At 45.6% G+C, this 11,391-nt stretch overlaps 1 protein-coding gene across 3 annotated transcripts; it reads right to left on the bottom strand.

The window, feature by feature from the left end:
- Positions 1-106: 106 nt before the first annotated feature.
- RNPS1 (RNA binding protein with serine rich domain 1) lies at positions 107-10,749 on the bottom strand. Of its 3 annotated transcripts, XM_062588459.1 has the most exons (8): positions 10,679-10,733; positions 7,214-7,405; positions 6,735-6,890; positions 6,221-6,412; positions 4,928-5,030; positions 2,763-2,916; positions 2,146-2,287; positions 107-1,253 (listed from the first exon to the last, which is right to left on the bottom strand). In XM_062588459.1, exons 2-8 carry the CDS (start codon positions 7,282-7,284, stop codon positions 1,148-1,150), a joined length of 924 nt encoding a protein of 307 aa, XP_062444443.1. In that variant the 5' UTR covers positions 7,285-7,405; positions 10,679-10,733; the 3' UTR covers positions 107-1,147. The 3 variants fall into 3 exon arrangements, with proteins under 3 accessions (XP_062444443.1, XP_062444444.1, XP_062444442.1); XM_062588460.1 differs by lacking the exon at positions 7,214-7,405 and having other exon boundaries at positions 10,679-10,749; XM_062588458.1 differs by lacking the exon at positions 10,679-10,733 and having other exon boundaries at positions 7,214-8,149.
- Positions 10,750-11,391: the final 642 nt, after the last annotated feature.

The raw sequence follows: 11,391 nt of genomic DNA, 5'->3' as shown, positions 1-11,391 counted from the left end.
GCGCGCGGCGCCGCTGACGCGTAGCGGGCGCGCCGCGCCGCTCTTAAAGGGACAGGGCGCTGCGAGCGCCGCGGCGGCGGCCCGAGGCAGCGACGCGGGCTCCAGGTTCTCAACCCTACTGCTTTATTCGATAGTCGCTCATCCTACACAAGTACAAACACAACATGGCCCAAAAGGCTACAAAGTTATACAAAAAGGAAAAAAAAAGGGGGGGGGGGAGGGGAGGAAAAAAAAAAAATCAAACAAACTTTATAGTATTGACTGTACAAGGGGCAGCAAATTCTTTGCCTTTTCCAATGTGAACCCAGTTAATCCAGACAGCATCATGGCCACAAGCCTCCCGCTCTGCCTTGCGGTTTCTGGGGGGTCGATACTCGCTTGCTAATTTGAGCGGATTTGTAAAAGCAGAAGCGCTCGCACCATTTTGGGGGGGTGGGGGGCTGCAGGGGCAGGAGCTTTCCTTTCTAACCAAAACCCTTTAGGAGAGGCAACTGGAATCACTGGAGGGGGCAGCTGCAAAGCAATTCTTAAGATTTCCAGCGTCATTTCTAACATGTTTAACAGGGGGCTGCCGCTTGTTTCTGCTGCTCGTTACAGAAGTTTAGTCTGCAACACTACGCAGAAACTAACCTGTGTGTGAACTGGAATAAAAACAACAATTCACAATTTTAGTCTAAGACAGGTTTTGTAATCTGGACTCCAGCTGTTCTGAAGATCCTGTGCTGGCACCCAGAGACTAAGTTAAATGCTTCCCTCTCTTACTATACAGGGCTTCCAATACAGTTTAAGATTCACATGCTTGTCTGTACAGCGTGCTAAGCATTTAGAAATCATCAAGCAGCAGCTGCTGACTGGTGAAAGAGAGGCTATAGCATCTTTCCTTCCATTTATCTGGAAGAGATGTTGTATTTACAGCCTTTAAATCAAAGCCATTTAAAAAAAAATTCAATTAAATGCCAGGAAACTAGAAGCCCCACAGCAAAGGCCATCTATTGGCTAGGAACTGCACTCTCTTCTCTTAGGTTGCCTTCACTGCCAGGAAACTACCTCTCACTCCTCCTCATCCAGATCCCTTATAGAAAAAGGTACAATATTTAGTTTGATGGGATTTAAGTTAAAAAATAAAAAGCTGTCCAGTCTTTTTGCTTTATCGTGAAGAGTTTGAGCTGGAGCGGCTGCGATGGCGCCTTCGTCCAGGAGATCTGGATCTGGATCGCCGGCGAACAGGGGATCTGCGCCTAGGAGACCGGGACCTGGCAGAGAAGGAAGAAAAAAGCTTTTGTTAGATGCATTCCAGTAATGTGTCAGCTCAGGTACAATCTTTTCAAAAGAAAAGTACACTAAATGAGTTTCAGTGAAATATAGTCAAATCTAGAGAGAACAAAGGCAATCCAAACATTCGCTACACAGCAGGAATACTTTGGCACCCCTCTCTACACTTTAGGAGGTTGAAAGAATCTTTAGTGTCCAAAGAAAAGCAGAATCTCATCTTCTAGCTCAAGCAAAGGAACAAACTCAATTCATTCTGCATCAGATTCTACTTCATTTGAAAGGATAATTTCGACTCCTGAAGCCAAGGTACAATGAGGTTCTGGGAAAGGATTTATGTAAGCCCTTTCAAACTCAGAGGACACTTCTCAAATCTAACTCTAAATAATTAGCATTCAAGTAGTCCTGAATCATATGACGGACACATCCGTGTCAGGTCACATCCCAGGGCGGGTGTACTCCACTCACCAATGGAGGAAGACTGCATTTTGGTCATGTGGCCATCATAGAAATAAGGGAGAAAGGTGCTAAGGTTTTAGGAAAGAAAGCAGGAGCACATTGCCAAAAGCATTCTGCCAACCAGAAGTCTGATCCTGCTTCACCTTGAGGCATTACACAGAAATGATTCCAGGGAACAGGCTGGTAAGCACTGGCTATTTCTGACAGACTGTACTGAGGCTGTGGACCAGAGCAGGTCGCCCTTGCTCTCTAAGGGGTTAAGAAATCCACTCCAGGTTCTTCTGACACCTAAAAGCTGTTACTGTTGTTTGAAAGGGAGAGTCAAGTCCAACAGGATGAAACTGTCCCCATGCCGAGTCTTTCGGTGGTGATATGTTGTTATACTGGAAAGGAAGTATGAATTGTCACAGATCTCACCTTCTCCTCATGCGAGGGGGTGACCTACGCCACATTGGTGGTGGTGGCAGCATCCTCCTGGGTGGGCTAAAACGTCTGGGAGGCGGTCTAGGCCGTGGTGCCAGAACAGCTGTGGCAGTGATCTCCTGCCCATCAATTTGACCTGTTTAGGGAGTCACAGAAAGAGACAATACTTTCCACTACTAACATCTACACACCACATTTTCAGTGTGATTCATTGCTTTGTCACAAGCAAATGAAGTATGAATCAGCCTACAGTCCCGTTCCCACCAATAACTCAAGGGTCATTTGACAAAGTCCACTTACAGACTTAACTTCCTAAAACCTAATATTCCAACAAATCAGAGTTCAGATGTTATTCAGGCAGGATTTTTACATAAAATAAGAACATTGTATCACTGTTTATTTTTGGAAAACTCATTTTTAATACTCCTGTTATTAAATAGATCTGTCCCAAACCACATAGAACATAAGGTTATTTAGGATGAAAACAGGAAGACAGCATTTAAGGAGATCAGTTACCCAGAGTCTTCCCCAATAACTCATTTTCAGATAGACCCCACGAGTTCCAAATATTTTTAAAAGCCTCCAGCCTCCTTGCAGCATCTGATACCTACCCCCATCCATGTGTTTCAGGGCTTTCTCAGCATCATCGGGGTTCTCAAACTCCACATAAGCATAACCTTTAGAGAGATGTGGATTTAGCCTGTCGACTGGCATGTCAATCATTTTAATCTTTCCATAAGTGGAAAAAATTTCCATGATGTGATCCTGCAGAGAAACAGCAAGTCTTAAGGACATACACCACACTTACCTGACCAGGTCTGGCTGGCAGGGAACAGTAAATTCAAGCGCACACAGCACTAAGTTAGCCTTAAATTAATGGCAGCATCAGGGATAGATGTATTTCATTGGCCAAATGTGGACAGGAGTCTACATTACTGCTGCCTTCTCTACTACTGCCTGTTCAGTTCTATCCTCAGGTTGTTCCAAATCTTAAGGTTTAACAGCATTACTGCTTGTATGTCAAAACAGACCAAACCCTCCAGGCTACAGAAAACCTACCAAGTATAAAAATCAATAAAATCAACAGCCTCTTGGAGACTTCAAAAGACAGTTTATGCATTCAGTCAAAAACTCATCACTAAAGATGCATTTTCTCAATACTGTATAAAAATATTAAATTTTCAGCACCTTAAACCTTTCTTCCTTTTGTGAAGATCTTTAAAATACATTCCATGAAAGATAACTCAAGTCAGCCCAGCTCTCTCCAGATCCATTACCAAGCCCTCCAGATGTCCTTAATGCCTCCAAGGTCATTTCCTAGAATCACAGAAAGGCTGAGGCTGGAAGGGACCTCTAGAGATCACCTAGTCTAACCCCCCTCATCAGGCATGATCACTTAAAGCAGGTTGCCCAGAACCCTGTGCAGACAGCTCTTAAGTATCTCCAGGGATGGAGGCTCCACAACCTCCCTGGGCAACTTGTTCTATTTTCCAGTCACCCCTCACAGACAAAGGGTTTTTTCTTTATGTTCAGACAGAACTTGCTGTTTTTCAGTTCATACCTGTTGCCTCTCATCCTGTCACTGGGCACCACTGAGAAGAGTCTGGCTCCATCTTCTTTACGCTCTCCCTTCAGATATTTATACACACTGATAAGATCCCCTGAGCCTTCTCTTCTCCAGGCTAAAAAGTCTCAGCTCTCTCAGCCTTTCCACCTATGACAGAGGCTCCAGTCCCTTAATCATCTCAGTAGCCCTTTGCTGGACTTGCTTCAGGGGCTCTCGCATCTCTTATACCAGGGAACTCAGATCTGGGCACAGCACTCTAGGTGTGTCCTCACAAGCGCTGAGTAGAGGGAAAGGATCACTTTCCTCAGCCTGCTGGCAACGCTTCTCCTAATGCAACACAAGATACCATCGGTCTTCTGGGTCACAAGGGTCCCATTGCTGGCTTGTGGTCAACTTGTTGACCAGCAGGAACCCCAGGCCCTTTCCTACAGAGCTGCTTTTGAGCAGGTCACTCCTCAGCCTATCCTGCTGCCTGGGGTTATTCCTCTCTAGGTGCAGGACCCTGCACTTCCCTTTGTTGAACTTCATGAGATTCTTCTCTGTCCACTGCTCCATCCTGTCAAGGTCGCCCTCAATGGCAGCACAGCCCTCTGGTGTATCAGCCACTCCTCCCAGTTTGGTATTGCCATCAAACTGTTTGAGGGTGCACTCTATACCATCATTGAAGTCACTGATGAATGATTGGAATGGTACTGGACCCTGGGAGTACTGGTCCCTGGGATACACCGCTAGCTACTGGCCTCCACCTAGAGTTCACACTGCTGATCACAACCCTCTAAATTCTGCCATTCAGTCACTTTTCAATCCATCTCACCATCTGCTCACTTCTGCTGTTACTCTTACATAGTCTCCCTCCTAGTAACACAAGATACTAAGTCTGGGATGCTGAGAAGGCAGACAGGCCTTTTAGTACTACACAGCCTCAAAATCTGCATTTTATTCAATTCACTAAAACTCTACCAAAAAACAAAACAAAAAACCTTTCCCTCACTCACCTATTTGGTCACAAAGCAAGAATTTCCAACATCAAAATCTTATCAGCACTCCAGTAACAAAGAGATTTTGAGGACATAAAAGAGATGGGGAAAAAACAAACCCGAAAAACAAACAAACAAACAAACAAAAAAAACCTCACAGCCACACACACAAACACCCAGGCTTCCTCACAAAGATATGGAAGCTTGATGTTACAGGGGATCGTGTCATTACCTTGGTTACATTTCTGGTGAGCCTTCCAACATGCACTTTTGTAGGTCTGGGTGAGGGGCTCCGCCTCTTTCGCTCCTTCTCATCTCTCTTGGGTGGCTTAGATCTGATTTTGACAACAAAAATATTGTCTAGAAACATGCAAGACAAACTAGAAGAAAATCTCTATCACGTAACAAAACAGTACCACTCCTGAGGGCGGTGGGAGCATCTTTTTTCTTTAAGAAGTGACAAGTATTCCAGAAGTAACAGAGGAGCAGTTTCCACTTGGAAACACCTCAAGACTCACACCTGTCTTCTCTGCTTAGGCTTTACAACCTTTTGGAATGTTAGAGAGCTTGGTTTTTGTGAATTCTCAATCTTACCACAGATAGGGTAATGTGTGAAATTTAATGACCATTTCTTCAAAGTTGTTGGCCATAGTCATAGAATTTTATATTTATTAAAACAAAAAAAGACTACTAACATCCTTTGCCTTGATAATGAAAGAGGCAAAACACAGACAGACGCATGAAAGTATACCACAACCAGGAAACTTACAGATCCAATGATTTGTGTTTCTGTGTTTTCTGTTCACTAGAAAGGGCTAAAATAGTTTTGTACATGTGACATTTGAAGTAGTTGCACACTGCAATTTCTTTGTAGTTTCATAAATTATATTCCAGAAGTTTTTTTTTTTAAACCAACTATGTAGGAGATTTGTGTTGATGTTTCTTCCCAATTTTACCAAACATAAAAAGAGAAATATGCTCAAAACACAAATATGCTCAAAACACAATGGATTATGATACTTCAGCAGATTATCAGCCTTCAGTACCTTATTCACAGAATTATTCAAAAGGAAAAACTGTATGGGTATTAAGATGGTTTGATTTCTACCCTTTCAAAATATGCTTCCTTAGGTTTCCTCCCTACTATATATATAAACACACACACTCATACACATATACATCATTTTAGCTCTAACTTCTCTGCTGCTTTGACTGTAAGTTATAGAGTATGTACAGTGTTTTACACCCATCTAGCACTCATTTATCTTCATATTGGTGCTCAAACACTGATTAAAATTGCGTATACAAAATACAATAGGTAACAACCACCCTTAAAAACACCTTGCCTACAAAGCATAGGCTTCAATTATATTCCCAAGGGGCGCCCCATTCTAACAAAATTCAGATCTCTAGGTCATGGAGAAAGCAAAGTTTTCTGAGAAATTTCTACTCTGATCTCAGTCTTGTGTTCTCCATGGAAATTAACCTGCTATCTGGTAATTCTCAGAAAGCAAATCAAACTCACTTGGAGCGGGAGCGTCTCCTGTTGTCATGTCTCCGTCGAGATGGACTTGGGGATCCAGAGGAGCTGCTGGAACTGGAACTGCGAGAGGTGCTAGAGCTCCCTGATCGACTTGAGGCAGAAGAAGAACTAGAACCACTGCTAGAACCAGTGCTGGAACTGGACCCCGAACTGGAAGTTGAGCTGGAACGGGATCTGTTATGGGAAAAAGCAAGAGTGGAGTACCAAGAAAAACAGCTGAAAACCTTCTGATAATTACAGGGAAAGGAACTGTGAATTGAAGCAATGAAAACTGACCCTCATAGTTCACTAGTTCAGCCAAAGGAAGTTCATACCTCACAAAAATAAAACCCCTTAAATCAGAGAAAAACTTCTCTGTGACCAACACAATACAGGCTTCGAACAAGTCTGTGACATCGGAAATATGTAATAGAAATAAGGTTGGTGGCTTAGGTAAATGCTGTAATTTGTTACTACCTGCATTATTACTGAGAAGCAGTAAGGAAAAAGGAACTACCTGGTACTGCTGCTCCCACTAGAAGCACTGCGCCTCTTGCGTGTCTTGTCCCGACCACGATCCTTCTCGCTTGATTCCTTGGTGGCCGCTTTATCCTTGGACCGGTCCTTTGATTTGTCTTCAGACCTATCCTTGCGCTTGGTTGGTGAGGGAGCCCTTCAAGAACAAATTGTAGAAGGCATAATTAAAAACAAAGCAAAGCAAAACAAAAAAACAGAAAAGCAACAGAGCACATTGAACATCAAATGTAACTCAAGATCACCATAACTGCAGGGTTAAAGCATAAAGCAAGTTCAGGCTTTTTAGAAAAAGGAAAACGTTTTACATTACAGAGCAGCTTTCAGGAAGACAGCTGTTGCATACAGAAATTCTCACAGGGAGTGGTACATTTCCAATTCCTCACCCTCACTGGGAGAGCCCTAGTACCCTGTAACATCCCCATTTTTTATAGGCCTAGAAAATTCGGACAGAATGATTACCTAGTGTTGGATTTTTTATTATTTTCTTTCAGTCCTAGCAAACTCTTCTTTTTCATTCCTGATAACTCCATTTCCCCTTCGGAGGCGTCCAAAGCAGCACCGAATGGGCCTCACTTATCTCAAATATCACTTCTAACTCCTTGATTCTGAGAACCGATCCCTAATCGAGTGCAATATACTCCAAAGAGCAGCCTAGTGACAAGATAAAAGGGTTTAGAAACAAGAAATTAATAGATTGGCATGAAACAACAAACCTGCTTTGCAACAATGGCAGCGCACTGAGGGTCAGCTAATTGCTACAGCGTACTTTGATTGCACGCACTCTTACGCAGCAGTTACAGCCAAACTCTGTGCCTGCTCACACTGGCACCGTGTATCTCATGTAAAAGTTTGTATACATGTTTCAAGCTAGCACTTGACAGTCATAGAAGTACAAAGGATCCTCATTATCCAACCAAAATAAATGGCAGATAGAGGGCAACCATTTTCTCTGAAAGATGTACATGCAGCTCATGCCTCTTGACAACTGCCCTGTCTTCAGGGCAGTAAGCACTGGTTATCTCCAGAGCTAATTTGTCCCATACATAACACATTTGTCGAGAAGAAAGGGCTGCTGAAAACAAACAAACAAAAAAATAACCAGTCAAGTCTGGCTGCCTTCAGTGTCAGTAAGCTGCTTGCAAAGTCCTGTGTGCCTTGGAATGAACAAAATAAAGGGCCCAGTTGCTGCACTGCTGGAACAGCAGACCTTGCTTTAATTTCTTAGAGGAAAGCCTGAAGTGTATTCTGACCTCATCTAGCCCCAGTGAGTTCCTTATTTACTCTAGATGCAAAAGGAGACAAAGGAACAGCCCAGTAATTAATACCAAAATACTGGGCATTAACTAAATTCCAGGTATTTTCCAGGAGAAGGCTGGATCCCTCACATATATTATGATACCTAAAGACTTTTTTTTTTTTTTTTTTTTTTTTGCATTTTGACTATTCTACCGTACTGCTTAACATTTGAATTACAAAGATGCTGCCAGTATCTGTTTTAATAGGCACTAAAAGAATGCGGTGGGTTTGATTTGGTGTAACACCTATTATTGACCAATGAATGAAACATCTAAAAAATGGAAGAGTGGAAATAAGCACCTCTGCACTGCCAACTTCATCAGAAGTGGCATAATATATTCACAGCATGGCATGAGCTTGGAAACATCTCCACAAATGTATATGCACCGCAAGCAAAAGTCATTAAGATGAGAAAAACTCCCTGGTTTACAGTACACAGAAGTCTTGTGGCTTTTCGGCTTCTGGTTTCTGACTCTGCTAATCATAATCTGCTAATATATTTCTTAAATTAGTTAAATTTGCTTTGTGAAGGGACTTTTCTAAACATCTGACTTAGCTTTCCTGATTCCAGCTTCACAGTTTTCCTTAATACCAAAGAAGTTTTCTTAAAAGTTCCAAAGCAACACAAATGAATGTTCCCAAATGCAGGTTCCTGCAGCTTGCAGTGATTTCTGAAACACAGAAACATCTGTGTCTTTTCACACAGAGAACAGGAAACACACAACACAAACATGAAATCGGCAGGGCTTAGCAGGAGAGGAAATATTTTCTAAAACCAATGTTTTTCACAAAGCAGTCTATGGGCTATTTGACAGGTGTTGCTGCAAAAGTGACCAACAAAATGCAAGCTTGTATATGTCATTAAGCTGTATTCTACATTCATACATTTCTAAACAGATCTGTGCCTCTAGGGCAAAAGGTGAGGGATCACAGTTCAAGAATTGAACTGTATCAGACCAACTGAGTCACTTAGGAAAAAAAGAACAGACAAGTTTCTGGACTCACAAGACCAAAAAGCTTGACCATTTTGCTCTCCCATCTTCCTTCTCCTGAATACACCACAGCCACACTAGTACTATCTCTTCCTACAAGCCAACTAACCTTGGGCTATCACAACGACAATGCTATTAGCTGAAACACGCAAAATGACCTATTATCCTCCGATAGCGGCCTCCAGTTTTATCCCTACTGGAAGGAGTAAAGAGAGAGAGTGCAGATGAAGACTAGCGTATGCTTTGCTGTCAATCCAGCTTGCTGCTGGAGTAGTAGGAAATGCTACAGTTAAACACTACCACTCTGGCATCGCTCCTCAGCGCTTTTCTCTGCATAGGCATTTACCAAACAAATTAGCCATATGATGCTTATACTTTGAGAGAACCTTTATGAGATGGTACATGCAGCATTTAAGGATTTACAGCCTCCAAAATAACAGATATTTGCCCTCCTTCAAGATGGATGCACCTTTTTCAAGAACGTCACTTGCCTAACTTACTTTGTTTGGAAATTGCTGGGGAAAAAAAAAAATCCCACAGCCTCTGGGCACTTTCACCTGCATGTATTCAAACATTCACTGGGCAACACCTCTGTGTTCAAAGAATAAAATAATATCTATACAAAAGATTGTATAAGAGAGGTGGCATTTGTAAGGAACATGCTTTTTTCCTGAGATCAAAAAACACCTCACCACCTAACAAGTTAATGTTTTTGCAGCACCCACCCCAAAACAAAATGCCTAAGTGCAAGCTACACGGGCCATATGTTCACTTCACGAACACCTCTCTGCTTTAAAGAGCTGGTTTGCAGTGACCTGAGCTGCAATTCTGTAGCAAAGGAAGCAAACTCAACTCTCCCTCCCAACCCCGACTTCCTGCACGGCAGCAGGCAAGTCCCTTAATGGCCATTTGCTTCAGCTCCTCATTTGCAAAACGGGGGGGGGGGGGGGGGGAAATGGGTTCCTCGTATGAGGAGAGGGCTCAAGGCTCCTCAGTTCTTTGCAAAGCTACGGCCACTCGCCCGTGCTAAGTACAGCGAGTGAGGCCGGAGGAGCCCAGGGGCAGCCAGCTCCGCGTCCCGGTTCGCACGCCATGGGGTACGTTACGGCGCCGGGCGGACCGAGGCCTTGTCGCTGCTGACCGCGCCGTACGTGTTGCCATACTACGAGCGAAGCCAGGGCGCAGGCTGAGGAACAGGGAGAGAAAAGCACAGACCAAGCACAGAGTCGGTTCAGACGCAGAGCCCGCACCCCGGGGGCCGCGCCGCCCGCCGCCGCCGCCGCCTCCACCCGCCCCGGCCCGGCCCGCTCAGCGCTCACCCCGCCGCGGAGAGCGCCGGTGCCCCGGGCTCGGCGCAGGCCCAGGCCCAGGCCTAGGCCCAGCCCCTCCCCGCCCCGGGCTCGCTCCCTCCCCGCCCCCGGGCGCCGTAGGCCGCGGCGCTGCGGCTCCATCCATCCCTGCCCCTCGCCCCGCCAATCTCCTCCTCGGCGGCTCCGGCGCCCTTTCCTCGGCAGCCCCGAAGCGCGCCGGGGCCGCCCCGCGCCGCGGCCGCGCCGGATGGACGCCGATCCGCCGCGCCCCCCCCGCTCCCACCCCGTTCCCCGGCCGCCGCCGCCACCGCCCCTGCCCCACTTACATCCTGGGCGCCCGCCTCAGCCGCCGCGGCCCGGCCCCGTCGCGCGCGATGCACGCAGCGCCGGCGGGAAGGGCGCCGCGCGGCGCGCGCCGATGGCGTCACGCGCCGAGGGCGGTGCGCGGGCGGGCGGCGCGCGGGGGAACGTTGCCTGAGGGGAGAGGGCGCCGCGCGACGCCTCAGCGCGGCGGCTGTGCGGTGACTCGCGGCCGCGCGGCGCGGTTCGGTGGGACTGCGCTTGTTGGTGTAAGAGGACGTGTTACTGCCTGCTACGGACCTCATCCTGCTTAATAAAAACTAGTGGTAGAGTACCACCATGACCTTCATCTTAGCGAACGTATTTAGGGGCATGTTACTATGTGCTTGCACTGCTCTTACATTCCTGCCTAGGCACCTGCTAGTGGACCTGCTGGAGATGGGATACTGACCCCAAAGCACATCCAGGCTGACCCAGCTCCTTCCAGCTAACTCCAGTTACATAAGAAATTTTCTCCAAATAGTTTAAAGTACTGCAGCTTTAATTCTTAAATTGTGTGGTGCTTTATTAAAACCTTGAGCCCATTTTTGTGTGAGTGAAGAAATAATGAGTGTGTCGATTAGAAAACAACTTCAGCCTGTGCTGGAGAAGAGGATGTGATACATCTGAGCTCTTCTATCCCATGCTTTAGCTACAATCACAAAACTGCATCATGAAGGGTGGCAAGTTGCCATTTTAT

This window comes from Rhea pennata, chromosome 15 (genome assembly GCF_028389875.1).
Source record: "Rhea pennata isolate bPtePen1 chromosome 15, bPtePen1.pri, whole genome shotgun sequence".
In the NCBI taxonomy this organism is placed as follows: domain Eukaryota; kingdom Metazoa; phylum Chordata; class Aves; order Rheiformes; family Rheidae; genus Rhea; species Rhea pennata.
This window is presented reverse-complemented; position numbering and strand designations above follow the sequence as displayed.

Bases quoted from the DNA above. Each gene is read 5' to 3' on its own strand.
- RNPS1 (XM_062588459.1), bottom strand. From the start codon at position 7,284: ATGGAGTTATCAGGAATGAAAAAGAAGAGTTTGCTAGGACTGAAAGAA. The intron at 2,288-2,762 runs GTAGGTATCAGA...CTCCCTAAACAG, and splicing joins CCTGAAACACATGGATGGGG to GTCAAATTGATGGGCAGGAG. The intron at 1,254-2,145 runs GTGAGATCTGTG...CTTCTCTGCCAG, and splicing joins CCCCCTCGCATGAGGAGAAG to GTCCCGGTCTCCTAGGCGCA.